This window comes from Prionailurus bengalensis, chromosome E4, assembly GCF_016509475.1.
Source record: "Prionailurus bengalensis isolate Pbe53 chromosome E4, Fcat_Pben_1.1_paternal_pri, whole genome shotgun sequence".
Lineage (NCBI taxonomy): Eukaryota > Metazoa > Chordata > Mammalia > Carnivora > Felidae > Prionailurus > Prionailurus bengalensis.
In genome coordinates this window covers 31,330,167-31,352,395 of record NC_057360.1, presented here as the reverse complement: position 1 = coordinate 31,352,395, position 22,229 = coordinate 31,330,167, and the positions used below count along the sequence as shown (strand labels likewise).

Below are 22,229 nucleotides of genomic sequence, written 5' to 3'. Positions count from 1 at the left end.
ATTCTTCCAATATCAGAAAAAACACCATCCATCTCCCTCCCCCGACCCAAGGACATCACGCTCATCACTATGTTTATTTCCTTCTCGGCACTCTCCATGATCTGTAATGATCCAGATCTATCTTTTCTTTTTGCTACAGACTTGTTTACTGTCTGTCTCCTTCTGGAATATAAACTGCATGAGAGGGGCTCCTAGGTGGCGCAGTCAGTTAAGCGTCCGACTTCAGCCAGGTCACGATCTCGCAGTCCGTGAGTTCGAGCCCCGCGTCGGGCTCCGGGCTGATGGCTCGGAGCCTGGAGCCTGTTTCCGATTCTGTGTCTCCCTCCCTCTCTGCCCCTCCCCCGTTCATGCTCTGTCTCTCTCTGTCCCAAAAATAAATAAATAAACATTGAAAAAAAATAAATAAATAAATAAACTGCATGAGAGCAGGCACTCTGGCCGCCTTGTTTCCACTGGAACCCTACAGATCTCCATGGCAGCCAGGACACAGGATGTATCAAGTTGATATTAAATATTTTCTGAAATAACATAACTTACACTAATTCCTCTATTTACAAGTTAAATGTTTTTGCAAAAAGCGGTGGTAAATCACATATTATTTTCAAAAGGCAATATTATTTATGAAATATATCTTAATAATATTAAAAGAAACACAAAGTAAACAGATGTCTTTAAATTCTTTTCTGGAAGGGAAGGCTAGACTACTTCGGAGCAATAGTACCTAAGGTCATCTTGATAACACTTCAGCATTTCAAATAGTCTTTGTCCTTGCTGATAATCCCTTTGGGTAAGCTGATTCATGTGGGGATTTGCTTCTCACAAGCAATTTACAGAGAACACTTCCAAGTTGCAAGGTCTATTATACAAATAGCTTTCTTAAAAAAAAGACTTCCATTATTGTTGCTGTAATTTTGCCTAAATATCATAAAGCAAGACATAAAGATTGAAAAAGAAGAGATACTCTCTTCTCTTAATCACCTTGTGCCTTCTTACACATCTATCCTGCTTTATCTTTAAAGAAATTTTGAGAGTAAGACCAAAGATTGTACGTGGTGCAGAAGGATGTCTTGTTCAATGGGTCTTACTAAGAATTCTAAAGACATGCACAGCGTCCAACCCCTGTCATAGAATATGTACTAGTCCACAGCCCCAGAGTCGGAATGTTAGGATCAGGAAGGAATCCTGTTGTGGGTAAAGTGAAAAAAAAAACCCTAAACACAAAAACAAAGGCATTAACGGTAATTAACAGTATCAGCTTTTGCCCACCATCAGGCCTTTGACAGTCTGATTTAAGAGGAACATTAATTCTGAACCAAAAAAATCTAAGTGGGAAGAATATAGCACTTTCTGTTCATCTAAAATCTCATAGCCATCATCAAACTTAAAACAACCTTCTCTTCCTTTTTATTCCCCTTCTTATTGTAAGTTCTAGAAATTAAGTGTACAATATACTTAGTTATTTGTGAGAGCACTTTGGTAATGCCTAGCATTCTACCAATTTTCTTCTTTCCTAACTTCCTTTCTTCCTCCCTCACTCCTCCTCCCTTCCCCTCCCTTCCTTTCACCGCATTGTAGTTTTCACAGAAGGTAGAGAATATTAAGTACAGATAAGGGACCTTACGATAAATTGACGTTTTTCTCCCAAGGAGAAAAGTGTAAGGTTGGGTATAAGAAAAGTATAAGTATAAAACTTAAAAAGTAAGATTTATCTAATATGTATTATCTAATACATATCTAATATGTAATACATATCTAATACATATCTAATATGTATTATCTAATACATATCTAATATGTAAAGAAAAGAATAACCACGCATAAAAATGCAGTTCAAAACGATCTCAAATGACTGCAAGATGATGGCATTATTTAAACAATCAAGTAAGCACAATGCCAAATCATAAATGTTATTTACTATTTCATAAAACAGCCATGTAACTGTATATGTATATAGTCTTTTGCATACTGGTACCCTCCTGCATTAGTTCCATTTATATAGTTTACTCATCATTTGATCTTGCATATTGCCTGATGAAGTAAAAGCCTGAATACATTTAACACTAACATTGCTCTTATGAATATTCTAAGCTGAAATTCTTAACTGTAGAAATCCTTTGATTCCTTTAGGGTATCTGAAGAGTGGAAAAAATGGTTATCTCCCCCAAAGTACATCTTTGGAACTACCACTAACTTCAGAAACCTATGTAATAGGATACTCTGTACCTGTTTCATAAAAATGTGATAAGAGTTCCTCTTTTTCAATAAAACGTTGATAGAGCCAATCAGAGAGGCCATCAGTCTCCAGGGGTACATCTTTAATTGGAAAGATCCTATGAAGAGTTAGAAAAAAAGCAAAAACTACTTTAATTCAGGAATCGAAATCATTCAGAAACACAACTTAGCTTTGGTCACTGAAAAGCTGAAGAAAGTTATGAAATGGCCTTTGTTTTTGCCGCTTCTCAGATCATCTTGGTTTTTAAAATTTTGTTGATTACACAACAGATGTTCACTCATTCATTCATTCATTCATTCACTAGCCTATCATATGTTAGGTCCAGCACCAGAAGATGAAAAAATATTAGTAAGTTATCCAGTATCTATAAATAATTATTGAGAAATGCCTGTCTTCCTCTGTGGGTTTAAGAAGAAACGGTATTCAGAACAGATGAAGTTTTCAAGTGTAGCTACTTTAGGACACATTTAGAGCAGTCGGATGCTAGGCCGAATGCTGAATAATGCATCTTGGCCATGTTCTTTGGGAGGAGATGTCTGTGAACCAGATAGAATCTGCCTAAATTGGTGCCTTTTCACTAATTAGAGCACAGATACTGGTGTCCTGAGAAGGGCCACCTCTTACTGGAGCACAAATGTGAAGATTCTGTGAACGCGTCCCACCTCAACAGGAAACAGACTGGGATGACTAGTGACCTATAGCTGCTGGATGGGGGATCGAAAAGGGTAGCTGGGTAAATACTATACATTTGCTGACTCTGAAAAGTTTTTGTTTTGTTTTGTTTTGTTTTGCTGTTTCTTGGTAGGGGGTTCTTCTTTTAAATTTCTTCAAATTTTATTTATTGAGAGAGAGCATGCATGTGTACACATGCAAGTGGGGTGGGGGAGGGAGGGAGGGGGAGAGAGAGAGAGAGAGAGAGAGAGAGAGAGAGAGAGAGAGAATCTCAAGCAGGCTCCAGGCTCAGCACAGAGCCCACGCAGGGCTGGATCCCATGACCCTGGATGATGACCTGAGCTGAGACCAAGAGTCAGACAGTGAACCAACGAGCCACCAGGGGCCCCTCTTTATTTTATTTTATTTTTTTAAATCAAAAGCATAAAGGTACCCAGTCTTAAAAGTCTGCAAAAAGTTTGTTTGTATGAAAAATAGCAGTCCCTGTCCCTCTGCCCTTTGTTTCTCTCTCCCCAGAGGAATCGATTTTTACCTCTTTTAACCAATTATCTTGATATTTATCACCATGTTTCTTCAGTTTGAGGGCCTATCTACTGATCTCCTCTATGGAAGATGAAGATCAAGCTCCTTTCTTTTCCCACCACACATTCATGTCCTTCCCATCTTCCCAGTGCAGTGTGCGTAATTTTAATTAGCACAGTATTAGAAGTTTACATTGTTATAATCAGGTACATATATTCAAAGCTAAACCATGTAGTAAATCAAGGCTACTATTCCTTTCCTGCTCAATTTTTGTTTTCCCTGAATTGAGCAATCATATTGTTTTCTCTGAATATGTAACTAATTCAGCCATCAGCTCTTGTCTGTCAATTCTCTAGGTCAGGTCTGCAAACTTTTTCTTTTTTTTTTTAAGTTTATTTATTTTGACAGAGATAGAGAGCATGCGCATGTGTGCACAAGTGAAGGAGGGGCAGAGAGAGAAGGAGAAAGAGAGAATCCCAAGCAGGCTCTGCACTGTCAGCACAGAGCCCAATGCAGGGCTTGAACTCAAACCATGAGATCATGACCTGAGCTGAAACCAAGAGTCAGGCTCTTAAACTGACTGAACCATCCAGGTGCCCCTGCAAACTTTTCCTTAAACAGCCAGATAGAAAATATTTGGACTTTGCAGGCTATATGGTACCTGTTGCAACTATTCAACTCTGCTTTGTAGTGTGAACGTTGCCTTAGGCAATATAGAAATAAATGGGTATAGGGGTATAGTTATGATCAAATAAAATTTTATTTAAAAAACAGGCAGTGCAGGGTGCCTGGGTGGCTCAGTCAGTTAAGCATCTGACTCTTGATTTTGGCTCATGATCTCTCAGCTCATGGGTTCAAGCCCCGAGTCAGGCTCTGTGCTGTCTCTGTGCTTGGGATTCTCTCTCTCTCCTTCTCTCTGCCCCTCCCTGACTCATGCTGTCTCTGTCTCTCTCAAAATAAATAAACATAAAAAAAAAAAATCAGTTTCAGGAAATCACAGTCTTGATTAAAAATTTTAATTTCAAAGCCAAAATATAGTTTTATTTACACAGAAAATAACTTTCCCAACCTTAGTCACCTTTCTGTTCCTCCAAGGATAGTACTATGTTGCTCTAAAGCAGTCATATAGAAGGGTTTTGGTCTATTAAATATTTTAATGGGGTAGGAGATTCTGAGGTCCAGAAACTTCAAGTTTCAGCTTGCTACTATAAAATCCCCTACCAGAATTAGATTTTCTTTTGCTTTGAAAGAACATTTCAAAGCATTTATTTTGCTTTGAACAAAAAGATGCATTAAAGAACGTCATAACTTTTAAAGAGGAAAAAATACTTGAAATACTTATGCCACATAAAATCATCCCATAGGCTTATATTTCTTAGCCCTTTCAGTGCTTATACTGCTGAGTAATTGAAAGATCTCTTTCAAATTAAAATGTTTACTTCTGCACTCTCATGTTCTCATATGCCTCAATAAAGTAAGAGACTGAGACTTTGGGGCCAAGATCCCCTTCCACAAACGGTACAGCTTTTTTGTTTTGTTTTGTTTGTTTTTAATATATGGAGAATCTTTGTTCTTTGGGCCCAATTAAAATAATCCCAGAAGGTAGTGTGGCATAGTGACTAAGGGTATAGACTCTGGGATAGACGGCCGGGGGCTGAATTCTGGCTCAACAGCACTTGCCAGCTATGTGACCTGGGGAAAATTGCCTAACCTCTGTACGATCCGGTCCCTCCATCTGTAAAATGGGGTTAACAGTATTATTTACCTTACAAAGTTGTTACACATGCGCACTACTGGGCACAGGGGAGTGGCATAACTTGGTATTGGTACTGATGGTGGTGGGGTCATTAAAGGCCAGACCACTCATGGCAAGTAGCTGTGTTTTCCAGCTCTCTGGCTTCAGCAATAGTTGTAGTGATTAAACTGGACCCAAAGTTGCTATAAGAGTTTGACAGTTCGTGACTATTTTCTTTTCTTTTCTTTTCTTTTTTAAAGTTTATTTGTTTCGAGGGAGATAGAAATAGCGCGAGTAGGGCAGGGGCAGAGAGAGGGGGAGAGAGAGAGAATCCTAAGCAGGCTCCATGCTGCCAGTGCAGAGCCCAATGCAGGGCCCAATCCCACGAACAGGAAAATCATGACCTGAGCTGAAACCAAGAGTTGGACACTTAACCAACCAAGCTACCCAGGCACCCCTCCATGACTATTTTCATACGCGTAATACTCTACACATTTTTCACACAGCGTAATACTCTATACATACAGTGTATGCGTGTGTGTTTCTATACCAGTGAGGCAATATGAAGTCAGCCTCAAGCCAGTCATATAAAAACATAAATGTTGTTACCAAGTATTACAGAGGTGAATTCCTGACAGAGATTCTAAAGATTCTTTTAATATCAATAATGAAATAAATACTCAGAGGAGCAGAGACATGGAGATAAAATTTCAAATGAGGGGTCAGTTCCTTGGCTATTTAAACAAGTTTGTCTTTCCATTTCTTCAAAGGGTAACTCTCTACTCTTTGAATTATAAGAAATTCTCAAAGTAGAAATAATAGTCCAAGAATTTTAATGTCTCCTCTTTTCCTCTCCCTATTAAAAAAAAAACTTTCTCTAAGATTTATTTATTTTTGAGAGAGACAGACAGACAGAGAACGAGCAGGGGAGAGGCAGAGAGAGACATACACACAGAATCTGAAGCAGGCTCCCCGCTCTGAGCTGTCAGCACAGAGCTCGACGCAGGGCTTGAACACACAAACTGCGAGATCGTGACCTGAGCCGAAGTCAGAAGCCTAACCGACTGAGCCACCCAGGCGTCCCTTCTTCTCCCCATTTTAACTAAGAATGCAGATCCCTATGGGGGAAAGTTACATAGGCTGTACAAGCTCCTCAGGCTGTTCTGATAGACTGACCCACCTGCAGTGGACATGGAATCCTACAGAATTTAGCCACTAGGCAAACATATTTCTATGGAAAAATGTTGGCACTGTTCACCATACAATGCTAAGCTCACATTGTCTCATCTGCTACATCTTTGTCCTTGGCTGCAAAAGGCCAAACTCCCCTGTCTCAAGCCACTATCTCTACTTAAAGTGGGTTTGAAAGGGAGATTTTTTTTTTTTTAAGTCAGTGTGTGAAGTAGCTTTTCCTAGCCTCTTGCCTTGTCTGAGAAGTCTCTTTAGGTACCTATTGTATGAAACAGCCATTTATATTATGAGGACTGAAGGTCTACATCCACCAAGCAAACTTACAACCTTAATTTGCAGGTAGGAAGAGGAATTAACACAAATAATGACTTTTTTTTTTAACCTTTTCTATATTTACACTGTTGATTCCTTTTTCTTGTCACTAGAGCTGGTAATACTCTAGTCAATACTGACAACACTGACTAGAGCTGGTAATAACGAGTTCCCTTGTCATTCATTTCTCCTCTTTCTTTAAAAAAAAAACTTTTTTAACGTTTATTTTTTGAGAGACTGAGACAGAACATGAGTGGGGAGGGAACAGAGAAAGAGTCACAGATTCCGAGCCGTCAGCACAGAGCCTGATGTGGGTCTCAAACTCACAAACGGTAAGATCATGACCTGAGCTGAAGTCAGACGCTTACTCGAATGAGCCACCCAGGCACCTCTCATTTCTCATCTTTCATGGGGGAAACATTCAATAGTTTACCATTAAGTGTGACATTTACTGAAGATTTTTTTTGTAGATACCATTAGTATGATTAAAGAAATCCCCTTCTATTTCCAGTTTGCTAAAAGTGTTTTCTTTGTTATCATGAATGACAGTTAACACTTCATCAATTGTTTCCATCTATTGACATGTTTTTATAATTTCTTCCTTTATTCTGTTAATGTGATGAATTAAATTGTTTTTTGAATGGTTTTTTTTTGACCAATTTTGAATGTTAAACAAAACTTTCATTTGTGGAATATATGTTCTTGGTATGCAATCTGATATGTTTTTTATATATTGCTGGGTTAGTCTTGGATTTATAATCATGGAAGAAATTTGCCTGTAAATTTTCCTTTCTTATCCTTGGTTCAGGTTTTGATATCAGAGTTATATTGGTTTCATAAAACAAGCCCAGAAGTATCCCCTTTTCTATGCTCTGGAAGAATTATACTTAATGTCCTTTTTTGTCCTTTTAATGACTATAGAATCTGTAGTAATGTCCACTTTTTCATTCCTGATATTGGCAATATGGGCCTTCTTTTTTTCTTGATCAGCCTTGCCAGGAGTCAATTTTATAGTGCTTAAAAATTTTTTTTTTAGTGTTATTCTTTCTACTGTGTGTTTTCGATTTCAAGAAATTCTCCTATATTATTATTCCCTGCTTTCCACTATCTTTGTATTTCATTTGCTTTTCTCTTTCTACCTTTCCGAGATAGACATTTAAATCGCTGATTTTCATGTTTTTTTCTTTTCTAACAGAAGGTTTTTAAGGCTATAAATTTTCCTCTTGACACAGATTATGCTATATCCCATAAATTTTTATATTTTCCTTATCATTTCTGTTAAAAATATTTTGTTGTTGTTAAAATTATTTTCTAATTTAACTGTAGTCTCTTAATACACAGTAAACATTAATCATTTCCTAATAATAGACAGAGTCTCATCTTTTGTTATTCTTATTTTTTAACATTTATTTATTTTTGAGAGAGAGACACACACGGGTGCCTGAGCACAAGTTGGGGAGAGACAGGTAGAGCGGGAAACAGAGGGCTCCAATCTAACAGCAGAGAGGCCCATACAGGGCTCAACTCAGAACCATGAGATCATGACCTGAGCTAAATTCACACCCTTAACCGACTGAGCCACCCAGGCACCCCATCATCTTTTGTTATTCTAAACAATGTGGCAATGAAGAACATTATGCAAATGTCCATTCTTATGTGTACAAGTGCATCTACAGGGTAAAATTCCAAAATGAAATTGCTAAGTCATGGCTAAATGTATTAGTAATTTTGAAAAATGTGGCCAAATTGTCTTCATAAAGATTATATCAATTTATATTCCCACCAGCAATTTATGAGAATGCCTCTCATGGAAAGATTTTTAAACTGGAGAATAGCAAAAGTCAGAGGCTCTGCTTTGGCGGATAGCCAGCAATGTTTCACAACCGGGATATGCAAATTTGGGGACATATTCTTGGGGATCCATCTAGGAGTTCTCTTTAAGTATACAGAGCTCTTGTGTTTTCATTTCAATATTAATCTTAATGAAAATATTCTGAATTATACAGATAAACATCTTTTTACTAAGTACTGCCATTTGACTTCAGTGCCAATGTTTATAGTAACTTTGGCACAACACGGTACTACTTAAAAGGCCAAAAAAGTGAACGCGGGCATACTCAAGAGCAAAATCTATACTTTCACCTCTTAAAAATCTGAGAGTTAGCTCTAACTCTCCCTGTGACTTGTAATATCCACTAAAATGAGACAAGAGATGAGTTCTGCCTCTTATAATGGCCGAGGAGTTCACAGGTACCAGTTATACATTCTGGACAGAACACCAAAAGTAATTAGTAGAGCGCACTGGAGAGTGACTAAAGACAGGCAGATATTGGAGGAGAGTCAACACGGGCAAGGCAGGAACGGTACTGGGCGAGTTTTCCATTTCTTCCAGCTTTTTACCTGAGGGAAATTCCCAGTTAGTGCCACATGGGGAGGCTTAAAATTTAGAGCGGGGAGTCACAACTTCAAGTCTCTGGATGAGCCCTGAGCTATGTATGTATGGGGCAGAGTCCAGGCAGAAGAAAGCCTCACAACTCCAGCCAGCACAGTTCCAGGTACAAGGAAGGTGTGCCCAGGGCCACACGGTGAATTTAACCGTTCAGGAAAATGTAATCATTTGTTTCCTCCAAATTAGATACCCTTGAATATTTGGAATGTTAGGAAAGTTGGTTAACTTCATCCAGAAACTCCAGGAATGTTTTAAAATTAAAAACTTAAATTTAAAAACTGGGTTTTATTTTTTAACTAAATGGCATTACAAATTACTGACTTTTTACTTTTAGATAATTTAATACTATCTTAACACAGTTTTGCAGTATAAGGAACACTCTTTAAACTACTCACTTCTACCACACTGAATAGAAGCCAAATGGTTTGGGGAATTATTTGCATTACTTTTTGACTTATAAAAATATACTATTTCTGTAAATATAAAATCAGGCCTAATCAACCTAAGGAAAACTTACCAAGAGCCATAGGGCTAAAGAACATCTTGAAATAGTATTTAAAACATCTTTAGGGGCACCTGGGTGGCTCAGTTGGTTAAGCATCTCACTTCAGCTCAGGTCATGATCTCACAGTTTGTGAGTTCAAGCTCCACATCGGGCTCTCTGCTATCAGTGTGGAGCCTGCTTCGGATCCTCTGTCTCCCTGTCTCTGCTCTTCCCCCGCTCATGTGCCCTTTCTGTCTCTCTCTCAAAAAGTAAACATTTAAAAAAATTTTAAAAACCCCACCTTATAAGGAGAAAAGTGACTAAAAATATGGCTGAATTAAACAGAGGAGTTTGGATTTACCAACTGGACTCTTGAAAGAACTTGGTGACGCTGGTGAAGTATATATTGCTTTAAGTGGGGGTGAGTGTGGAAATGGGGCTGTGTTTTAACAGAAAACCTTCCCTACCATCTGCCTAGAACAGCTTGGACATTCTCTAGGCCTGAGGAGACAGCCAGAAGGGCAGACCAAATGCTCCCTCAAGAGCAATCTACTTTTATTACTCTGTTTGATCACCGTGGGATTAAAATATTAAAACAACTAATCCCCTAATATGGCAAAGTATCAAATGCACTCAATACCAGTCCTCTTGGAATCAAATAAAAGGAGTTCTTGTGGGAAATAAAGAAATAAATAACAGAAATAAATCTTTCCAATACCAGTAGCTATCCAAATTAGAAACTAGCTCCTAATTTTCAAGAAACAAAAATTCTAATCATCAGTAATCCAGAATGTGCTCTTAAAAAAAAAGTTTATTTATTTATTTTGAGGGAAAGAATGAGCACACGATTGGGGCAGAGGGCAGAGGGGGAGAAATAGAATCCCAAGCAGGCTCCATGCCCAGTGCTGAGCCCAATGTGGGGCTCGAACTCACAAACCCGTGAGATCATGACCTGAGCTGAAACCAAGAGTGCAATGCTTAACCAACCAAGCCACCCAAGCGCCCCCAGAACGCGCTCTTAAATAGAGTATTCTACCAAAATCCATTGAATCAGATTTAAGAGCACTAGATAAATTACACTTGCAAAAAAAGATATAAATAATGCTTAGCAGCTGGCACCTCTATATATTTGTTAGAACATTTGAATTTTCATGGTACCAAGAATCCAAAGTGGGAGCTAGCTAACAAACAACATGGCTAAATCCTCGATTCAGTTATGCCAACTCCAAGTAAGGGAGCTAATAAACACTGAGGAAGATTTTGAGATGCACAGTTCCTGCTTTCAAAAACCTAATAATCTAGCAGAGGGAAAAGTAAACAAATACTCTACTGCCAGAATATGGTCAATGTTGTATAAGGAATTTAAAGAACTTCTGTGTGACTTTAAAGGAAGGGGGTGTGTTGTCTACTTATAGCACAGGATACGTGGAAATGGCCTCACTTCAGTTGGCCTAAAAAAGTAATGAGGATTTAAAAAAAATTTTTTTAGTTGTTAACAAAGTAACAATATGCATATAGTTTTCAAGAGTCAGAGTACTACAAGGTTCACATGAAAAATAATAGGCCTATTTTTTCCCTACTGAGATACCTGTTTCTCAGATACAGCCCTTTTCAATTTTCTTTTGCCATTTACCTCCATCTTGCTTATAAACATGCTGCTACCACTATTTCTAGATTATCCAACTTCAAATTTATTCACTGACTTCCTACTATGGGAGAAGGATTTGGCTCTGTTCCCCTTTGTCCTCTTCCCCTTCAGCTTCTTCCTCCTCTTCTCCTACACAGTTAGTAATTCCTTCTCAGTGCCAACTCCGTCCCTTGTAACTATGCTTATTAGCTTACGTTCTACGTATTTTCTCATGTGTCTATGGCCTCTATTAGACTGTGCTGTCCTCATCGTTGCATACCTGGTGCGTAAATCAGTGCCCAATCCTTTGTGGGAACTCGAGCTTGCTGAACTGACTTAAAATGAAAGTAATCCACCACTATAAAACCTATGAGGTGCCATGTGTAGACAGCCATCAGTACCACGGGTGTAGTTAAGTGACACCCACCAGGACGGGTGTGATAAGAATAACTCAGAAATGCAGAAACTGCTTGTCACCAAAAGCAGATTTATGGACAAGAACAGGCAACTGCCAAATTGAACATATCAGAGTATCTCCCAGCATTCAAGTTCCAGAAGTTTTGCTTTGAGCCACTGTCCTGAGGTAAGCTGCTCAAGCCTTCACCCTCAACATGCTAAAATGTAATATTTATAGCTTCCCCCTGAATCCACTAGCAACGTTAAAAAAAAAACCCTCAGTTATCTGAAAACAGAATTCAGTAACTCAGATATAAACTTGTACCCACTTTAATACATGGATAAACCAAGGCTCTAAGTCAGCAAATGTAGGGTCATATAGGAGAGAATTTCAAGTAACTTTAACGTTTACGTAGAAGGAGAGAAGGCAAATAACACATGGGCCACTGCTTCCTTTCATAGTCAGGAAAAATTTAGCCTGGGACCCCTTCTCCTTGAGCCCTGCTCCTTGTAATAATCAAAACTATAGCAAACCAACATGCCACGTGAGGGTATAAACAATGAAGTGGCATTGTTTAGAACTCAAATTTATTTATATCTTTATTCACGTTGTATCTTTTGAGACACAGTAAGATGCTTAATAAATGCTTGTTGAGTGAACTGAACTATCAAGTAAGCAAAACATGACACTGGTATATTTGCTTAAGAGAATCACACTATTACACTTTCCATGAGTCTAATAACTTAAAAATTTACTGTTAAGGCTATTTTTTTTAAGAGCAGTTTAAAGTTCACAGAAAAATTGAGGGGAAGGCACAGAGAATTCTCCCTGTCTCTCTAATGACTTTTTAAAACTTTTTTTTAAGCTTATTTATTTTGAAATAAAGAGGGGAGGGAGGGGCAGAGAGAGAGAGAGAGAGAGAGAGAGAGAGAGGGAATCCCACGCAGGCTCCACGCTGTCAGCACAGAGCCCAATGCAGGGCTCAATCTCATAAACCGTGAGATCATGACCTGAGCCGAAACCAAGAGTTGGATGCTTAACCGACTGAGCCACCCAGGTGCCCTGACTTTTTAAAATTTTTAATCTTGAAATAATTTCACAAAAAAATTTGTAAAAATAGTACAAAGAATTCACAAATATGCTTCATTCAGATTCCCCAAATATCAGTATTTCCCACATTTGCTTTATGTTAACATTCTTTCTCTCTATATATATCTTTCTGACACATATACATATGAGTTTTCAACTTTAGAGAGTAAATTAGTGTCCCCTAAATACTTCCATGTGTATTTTCTAAATATAAGGGCAGTCTCTTACATAACCATAATGGAATGATCAAAATCAGGAGATTAACACTGATACAATATTATTATCTAATCTAAAATCTACAAACTTCATCCAAATCATGCCAATTGTCCCACTAATGTTTATAACAAAACACAAATAAAAAGGAAAAAGGAAAAAGAAGGTATCATGCTGTAGGAAGAGGAATATAGCAGTAAAATAAGTAAAACAGACTTAAGATGGAACCAATATCAATAAAGGGAATATTTAATAAGAAAATACACTCCAAGTAAAAGGTAATGAGGCTTGAACTAGTCTGTGGTATTTAGATTAAAAAAAAAAAAAATAGAAACATCGCAGAGGTTTCCTTCATAGGAATTGGTAGCTGAATTTGAGATGCAGAATTAAAAACTAGAAGGGTCAAAGAAATTCGAAATTTTCATTCTGGGTGAGGGCAGAATGATATCAGCATAAATCCCACTTAGACATCCAGGAGAAACAAGTTTGTGTGAAGGAAAGTGAGTTCAGTGTTAGAAATACCAGGCTTGCAGAAACAACAACTTGTTATCCCAGTAGGGAGAGTGAAATGAGGGTCTGGAACTTGGTAGAAGGGCTGAGAACTAGCAGTAAGACTCTAGAGGGGCTGTTTCTATTTACTCTACTATGAACTCAACCTCCACAGACAAAAGAGGGCTAAAAACAGGATCCTGGAGAAGTCTATATTTAAGTAACTTGTCACTGTGTGTGTGTGTGTGTGTGTGTGTGTGTGTGTGTGTGTGTGATCCTGCATTAAATGAGTGGTTAGACAAAAAGACCTAGCTAGCCCTGCCACTTCTCAGATTCAACTGACTTCAAGTAACTAAAAGATAGTGATCTTCAGTGAGAGTTATGCTTAACCATTATTCAATCAAAAATTAAATGCTAAGAATTTTTTTTATTTGGGGAATATAATATTTCTAACAACACTAAATTAACTGTTAGAAAACAAAAATAGTTTCTGAATACCAGTGGCAGTCACTGTGCTTGATCCTGAAGAGACCAAAAAGTGACAAGGAGAGGGCGAACTCCACCGGGCTAGGGAGGTGGGGAGAGGGCTCTTCATTTCCAAAGCTCATCCTAGTTCTCCAAATCACATTATGTCCAGATTCACGTACTGAAAATAACTTAGTAAATTAGATTTATAGGTTTTGGTTTTTTATCTCGACTATGTCAACAGTACAAAATTTCTTCCGTGTATAACTTTTTATAAATATTTGCGAAGAAATTAAGTCTATCTTCTAAGTAGAGGATGAAGATTTTATCTCACTTGAAATGATGGTTCACCTCTTTCAAATTTCAACTTCATTACAGAAATACAGAATTCAACCCACAATTCAGTCAAAATTCAATTAAGACCAATGCCTCCGGCATCCTAAATGCTGCCAAACTGTTTTCTTTTCTTAAAGGAAAGGGGGGAGGGGAAACCTGTGGGTACAGAAAAGAATGAACTTGTGGGTGGTGAACATTAATAAAAACAGCCAAGCAGAACTAAAAACTTGAAGATTGAATTTAATGTGTAACTTTCCATTTTCCAACTATAAGTTCTGAACAGTGACTGAAGACAAAAATGTCCGTGCTTTTCCAGGGAGAGGCTAGGATACAGAGACAAAGCAACAGAAAACAAGAGGTGAGAAAAAAAGCAGACAGGAAGAAGAAGAGAATTATTAGACACAGCAGAAGTAGGGGTGAAATGAACAATAATTCTAAGCAAGGATAGAGAAAACCCTAGCATAAAAAAAAAGTAGAGACAGGGGTGCCTGGGTGGCTCAGTTGGTTAAGCGTCTGACTTCATCTCAGGTTATGATCTCACAGTTTGTGAGTTGGAGCCCCGCGTCAGGCTCTGTGGAGCCTGAAGCCTAGAGCCTGCTTCAGATTCTGTCTCCCCCTCTTTCTGCCCCTCCCCAGATCGCACTCTGTCTCTCTGTCAAATATAAATAAACATTAAGAAAAAATGTTTAAAAAAAAAAAAAAAGAAAAGAAAAACTAAAGACAAGACACTATTTCCTAATGCTAGGAAAAAAGAAAGCCTAATTTTAGCTCAAGAGGCACTCTTATCACCTCACTCCCAGATGGGTAATTTGGGGGCTGGGGAAGAGGGTGGTAAACCTCTAAGGGTGCATCATTAGTACCTAAGTGTGCACCACTTAGGCGTGAACTACTTTAGACTTACAGTTACTGGGAAAAGGTGACCTGGAATTTGGTCCCCATTATGTTAAATGACTGATTTTCACCATATTAATTTTATCCTACTTTCTTCCAACTTTTACACCAAAAATATATTATAGAAATTTAAGCCTCTTAAAGTTCACTTTTAAATTACGGATAAAGCACTAGAATATGAAAATCTAGACTATACAATTTGAGTATTTCAATATGCCGGATTTAAAGGGGTAAAATCTATTTAGCATCTATTAACTTATATATATATGTTTTAACTTATTTAAATGTTTATTTATTTTTGAGAGAGAGAGGGAGAGACAGAGTATGAGTGGGGGAAACACAGAAAAAGAGACACAAAAGCCAAAGCAGGGCTCAAACTCACAAACTGTGAGATCATGACCTGAGCCGAAGTCAGATGCTTAACTGACTGAGCCACCCAAGTGCCCCAAATGATATTTATTTTACATGTGAACTTATTAAATACTTATAACTACCTGATGAAAATGCGTTTGTTGAAATTATGCAAAGGACTATTAGACCAAAATCCTAAATTCTACAGGCAATTTCTTTTTTTGATTAGGTTTTAAATTGAAGAATTAATACATTCACATTGTAAAAAAAAACTTCAAATACTATAATGAGAAGAAAGCTCCCTCCCCACCAGAGGTGTTGTCTGTCCACAGTTGAATAGCAACTCTATGGTAGTCACTATATGTGATATAAAACCAATGGTCTCAAACCACTTCATTTGTTGAATAGTCTGTTCATGTTCCTCTGATAAGTGATACTTACTAAATCATATAGAAGTTCCAAAATAAGTCTGGATTTTTAAATCTTTCCATTGATCTGGCCCTGCCCTCATAATTACATTAAACCCTGACATCTGGTAGGAAGTATTCCTCTGTTTCTTTCGTCTTCGAACTACCTTAGCTATGTTCCGTTATCTCTGCTCTCTCAAATGAACTTTAGAACAATCTTGTCAAGTTTCCAGAAAAACCCTCTTGTAACTGTAATTATGTTAAATTTATTGATTGATTTGGGAGAACTGACATCTTTGTAATTTTGAGTCTTCCCCTCTATGAGCACAGTCTCTCCATTTATTCAGGTCTTTTATGTTCTTCAATGAAGTTTTGTATTTTTTCTTCATGAAAAATAAACATTATATATTTTTTTGTTAAGTTTTATTGCTAGGTACTTTATAGTTTTGCCTCTGGGAAGAGTATGTTTTTAAAAAATTGTATTTCCTATTTATTGCCAAGATAAGGGATACCAATGATTTTTCTGTAGTGATTTTATATGAAGATTACTGAACTCTATAAATAGATGGTCAACTCAGTCTCTTGGGTTTTCTATGTAGACTTTTGTGATGGTTAACTTTACATGTCAACTTGACCAGGATAAGGAATGCCCAGATAGCTGGTAAACATGATTTCTGGGTGTGTCTAGAGGAGATTAACATTTGAATCAGTAGATTTAGTAAAGAAGATTTGATTGATGCCCCCATCAATGCAGATGGGCATCACACAATCCGTTGAAGGTCTGAATAGAACAAAGTGGAAGAAGGGTGAGTCTGCTCTCTCTGCTTGAGCTTAGCTGTCTTTTCCCGACCTAGAGACATTAGTGGTCCTGCTTCTTGGGCTTTCAGACTCACATAGGTACTTACACCATCAGCCTCTCCTGCCCTCCCTTTCGCAGACCTCGGGACTCAGACAGAATTTTCCACTTGCTTTGGTGGTTCTTCAGCTTGCAGACAACAAATTATGGGACTGCTCTGCCTCCACAATCATGAAAGCCAATTCCTAGATTGAACCTCATCTTACAGATCACTCTGTATATCCTCTTGGTTCTATTTCCCTGAAGAAACCCTGACTAAAACAACTACCAGTCATCCCAGTGGATGATATATAGTTCATTGCTCAATTAAGTTTAGAACATTTCCAACACCTTTATAGTTTGGGACACAGGGAAAAACCCTTTTTAATGGTTCACGAAATAATATAAGGCTATGAACCTTCCTATAAGATCACTAGGAGGGTATTTTAGGCAAAATTGATACTTGTTATGTGTTACATGCCAGAAGAGGCCCCAATTCTAAAATGAAGTTCCTAACATCACGGGGTTAAAGGGATGGAATGAGGAAGTATCATTTTTTCCTGAAAGCATTGGATGTATTTGTTTTGAAGTTTTTTAGCTAATAAAAGCATTCAAAAATCATTTCTGACAACCAGACATTTTATGCATCTTGATGGAAGTAAGTATCACTATTTATGAAGTATTTCTTATCAAGCAAATTCAAACTTCAATCTGATGAAGTTTTAGTCCCTACCCCCCAATTAACAGGAAACAGAAGGGACAGAGAAATACACAGGATACGATCAGCAAAATAAAAATTGTAGCCAGCCTGCAGGGCAAATAATCTGGTACCCTCAAAAATAAACTACAAGGACAAGAAAAAAGAAAGAGAGGGGGAATCAGTAAATAAAAAGAAACATAAGAGATATATTGACCAATTATAATCTAATTGAATCCAAACTGTTTTTAAAAAATCACTTATGAGGGGCGCCTGGGTGGCTCAGTCGGTTGAGCATCCGACTTCAGCTCGGGTCATGATCTCACAGTCTGTGAGTTCGAGCCCCGTGTCGGGCTCTGTGCTGACAGCTCAGAGCCCGGAGCCTGTTTCAGATTCTGTGTCTCCCTCTCTCTCTGACCCTCCCCTGTTCATGCTCTGTCTCTCTCTGTCTCAAAAATAAATAAACGTTAAAATAAATAAATAAATAAATAAATAAATAAATAAATAAAATCACTTATGAGATAATTCAGAAAAATTGACAATTGTCTAGATATCTGATGGTATTAAGGAACTGTTATTAACACTTTTAGGTATGATACTATGTAATGTTTTTTTACAAAAGAACTCTTATATTTTAGAGAATATGTAATGAAATATTTATAAATGAAATGATAGGATATTTGAGACTTGCTTCAAAATATTCCAGCAGGTTCTGGGAAATAGCATAGGGAAAACAACGTTCCCCATAAGAGTAGGATAGGTACCTGGGCTGAATTTATAGGTTTGATATTTTCCATAAGAAAAGTTTTAGAGAGAAAAACTACTTCTGAAATTATAGCCTCTAAAACTTATAAAAACTTGTGATTTTTAAATTTTGTTGTTTTAGGAAGTAAGGAAAAAAACAGAAAGGAAAACCAGAATCACAAATATATTAGGTTTATGCATAAAATTACCAAAATAATGTACTGTTTTTATATGTCGGTAATTTTTCTCATACACTTTTCCCTCATCTCTCTGACAATCACTTTCCCCATTCAGATGTAACTTTAATAATACTCTCCAAGCTAACATCAGAAATAACAGGTTAAAAATATCTACTATAAAAGGAATCTAAAACATGGGGTGGAGGGAGCTATATGTAAGTACTAATATATTCAGCATGGCATTATTAAAAGTCAAGAATAAAATCTGACAAGTCTATGACTAATAGGGAAATGGGTCATTAAATGTATATACTATGTAGGATTTTGGAAAGGCACTAAAAATGTAAAGACTTTATAACAATATTTTAAAATACTTACAAAATTTATAATCTTAACACCTAGTACATAGGAAGTATGGGTACAATGTTCATTAAAATGCTCTATGGGAAAAAGTAGCATACAAATAACTTTTATGCCTATTACGGCCACAGCTACATTAAAAGCATACATAAAAACAAATATTAAAGGGAAATATAAAAAGGGAATTTTATGGGAGCATGCTGGAACAGCATCTTCCCCCTGTGAAACATTTCCCATAGTTGCAAACTTTTATTTCTGAAAATAATTTTAATGTTTTACAAAGTACATAACAGAAGGCATCTAACAGCATTAGAGAAATGTACTCCTTTAACCCTCCCAATCTAAAATATTATCATTTCAACATGTCATCAACAAAAATCATTAATGAGATATTTCAGAGTCCTTTTTCCTCCTAGTTGTTGAAATTCAGTGTGTATTTTACACTTAAAAAACATCTCAAATCAGACTAGCCACATTTTAGGGGCTCAACAGTCACATGTGGCTAGTGGCTGCTATAACTGGACAGTGCATGTCTAGACAGCATAAACTTTAGCCTTCGTACATTCATAAGTATTGCATTTCCACTGTATGCCAGCGTTGCTCTGGGAATTGTGAAACAAGACAGATGAAGTATCTGCTCTCACGGGGGTTCAGTTCTAGATGTGAAAGACAGACAGCCATGAGCAAACCAGTAAGATTTCTAACAGCGATTGAATGCTTAGATAAAGATGCTAGCTTCACCCTAATCTTTGTTTCATGGCAGTGGATCGTACTATCAGATTGCAGGATTATAACACTTACCTCATACGTATGAAACCTGAGGGCTAAATAATATATAACATTTCAAGTGTATCACATTTGAAAAAGTTAAAGGTGATGACTTTGACATATATACTGGAAGAGGTGATCTCTATACTGCTAATGAGATTGTAATCTGATGTCACCACTTTGAGAGCTATTTGGCTCTACCCAATAAAGGTAAAAATGTGCATACCCTATGATCTGGCACTTCTACCGCTGGGCGGAGACACGCCCTACTTTAACTCTCACAAGTACATGCTTAGTGAAAGAGGTATAAAAATGTTCATTCAACATTGTTTATTATAGTAGCAAAAATACTGAAGAAGCAAGTATCCAACAGTAGGAGAATGAATAGATGACGTGTGACAATCATATCATGGGAACAGAATAGCGTGTTAACAGTTCAAATAAATGAAAGGGAACCATAAGTGTAAAAACAAAAAGATCTAGGAAATAATACAGAGTGGAAAAAATACATGTTGTAAAATGATAAACTACATATGACTGTATACATTTTTAATAACATACAGAACATTATATGTTATAAATGTCTCTGTGTAATAACATTAGGACAGGAAGGTTACACACAAATTACGGTAGTGGCTTTGATAGTGGGAAAGAAGGGGTATGGAACTGGAAAGGGAAATAATGGCAAGGTTTTGTTTTTAAGTAATCTTTACACACAGTGTGGAGCTCGAACTCACAACCCTGAGCTCAAGAGTTGCAGGCTCTACTGACTGAACCAGCCAGGCACCCCTAGTGAACATATTTTCTTAAAAAATATTAATTAGTCAAATAATCATTTTCTGAATGAATTCCCTCCCTCCAAAACCGAAAGTAAGTTCCTGCTCAAAGTCCTTAAATGGATGTCTTCTCCAAAGTAACCAAAATTCCAATCAAATAAGACGTGAAAGCAACACCTTTAAAAATTTTTAAAATAAAAATATAAACTACTTCTGCACAAGAGGATCATTTTCTCTAACTCAATGTCTTATTTTTGGAGTGAAGACATTTATATTAAGGATATAGATTACTTTTGCTTTTATCCTTATAAACATTCTATCCCTGTAGTTAAAATCTAATCATGTTTAATTTTCCTATTAAGTTCTTAACGGCAGCACACTGTGCCAATTACTTCTTTAATAGGAATAAGCTGTCTTCCAGTGTGACAGTAATAACATAAAAGGGAAAGTGGGAGGAAAAAATGTTCCCTCAAATGTTTCTCATAATTAAGCCTTAGTTCCTTTTTTAAAACAAGCATTACTTTTGAAAATGATCAATAATGTGGTTGTATGCATACTAATAAAAAATATTCCCCTGGTTAAATAATACATAATATTGGAAAGTAAGGAATAAGAAAGGACCTCTTTTCTCTTAAAATAATAAGTGGCTTAGATGGGGAAGGAACACTAATTTACTAACACTGGATTTGACAATAATCCATACACATTATATACCTTAATAATGGCACTTTGCATTTGTAAGGTGCTTTATGGTTTTTAAAAAACTTTTTAATCAGTATATCATTTGGTGCCTAAACAATGCAGTCACTGAAGCTGGGGCAACCTCTAGCCAGTAAGGTCCTACGATGGTTTGCCTGAGGAGCTACGTGTGCATTGGGTTTAATTAGCAAAATGGTCTGGGTAATTAGTTACCACTTACTGCAAATTTTCTAAGGAATTAGCTCCAAACATTTGCCTTAAAAGTTTGGCTTTTGACAGATAACAACACTATTTGTAAGATGGGATCTAACATACAACCATGTCACAAATTTTTACTTTCTCATTTATGTGGTATTTTAGGAAAGTATTTTATAACATAGAGTAACATACATGTTTAGGGTTTGTCTCTTCCAGAAATCCTAAAAGTTTACATATAAACCCAAGAAGAAGTGAATGCACAATGTAGAAAACTGCTCTTGGGAAAAAAATAGTTTATTTCAGAACATTTAAAATAAGCTATTGCACTCTTATGCTTTTTCCTAAGCATCAATACAGAAACTTAAAACCTAGAAGAATGTTCTGCCGTACATTCTGGGAATCTAGATAGTCTTTTCTTATTTAAATAAAGACTAAATGTTTTCTAAGTATTTGGTTTTACTAATACATTATGACTGGAATTACTCTGAAGGAGAAAATGCCTTTTTTAAAAAAAAGTTTTGGGGTGCCTGGGTGGCTCAGTCGGTTAAGCGGCCGACTTCGGCTCAGGTCATGATCTCGCAGTCAGTGAGTTCAAGCCCCGCGTCGGGCTCTGTGCTGACCGCCCAGAGCCTGGATCCTGTTTCAGATTCTGTGTCTCCCTCTCTCTCTGCCCCTCCCCTGCTCATGCTCTGTCTCTCTCTGTGTCAAAAATAAATAAATGTTAAAAAAAAAGTTTTATTTACTTAAGTAATCTCTAAATCAAGGTGGGGCTCAAACTCATGACCCTGAGATGGAGTCAAGTGCCCCTCTGACTGAACCAGCCATGCGACCCCCAAAATGCCTTTTTTTGCTCAGAAATCTCCCTACACCTGTATATTCCAATGAGGTATAGAAGAGGCAGCAGAATTTACCTGGCAGCCTTGATAATAATTTCCAAGAAAAGAAATGTATCAAAGAAATAAAAAGTGGCCCAACTACTGATTAATGTTAAATAAGTGATGACAATCAATGATGACAAGTAAATTCTGATGGTCAGGAATGTTATAGTGTTCTAAGACTACCCCAGTCACCCAGAGGCACAGATGTATCACACGGGAAAGGACAGTTGCT

At 37.1% G+C, this 22,229-nt stretch overlaps 1 protein-coding gene across 3 annotated transcripts in view; it reads right to left on the bottom strand.

Moving 5' to 3' along the window:
• The window catches only part of LPGAT1 (lysophosphatidylglycerol acyltransferase 1), a 115,047-nt gene that overhangs the window by 6,542 nt on the left and 86,276 nt on the right, over positions 1-22,229 (bottom strand). For all 3 annotated transcript variants that reach the window (XM_043568243.1, XM_043568242.1, XM_043568244.1), the window contains one exon: positions 2,224-2,330. In XM_043568243.1, the coding sequence (XP_043424178.1) occupies positions 2,224-2,330 (107 nt within the window). The remainder of the gene's footprint in view (positions 1-2,223; positions 2,331-22,229) is intronic.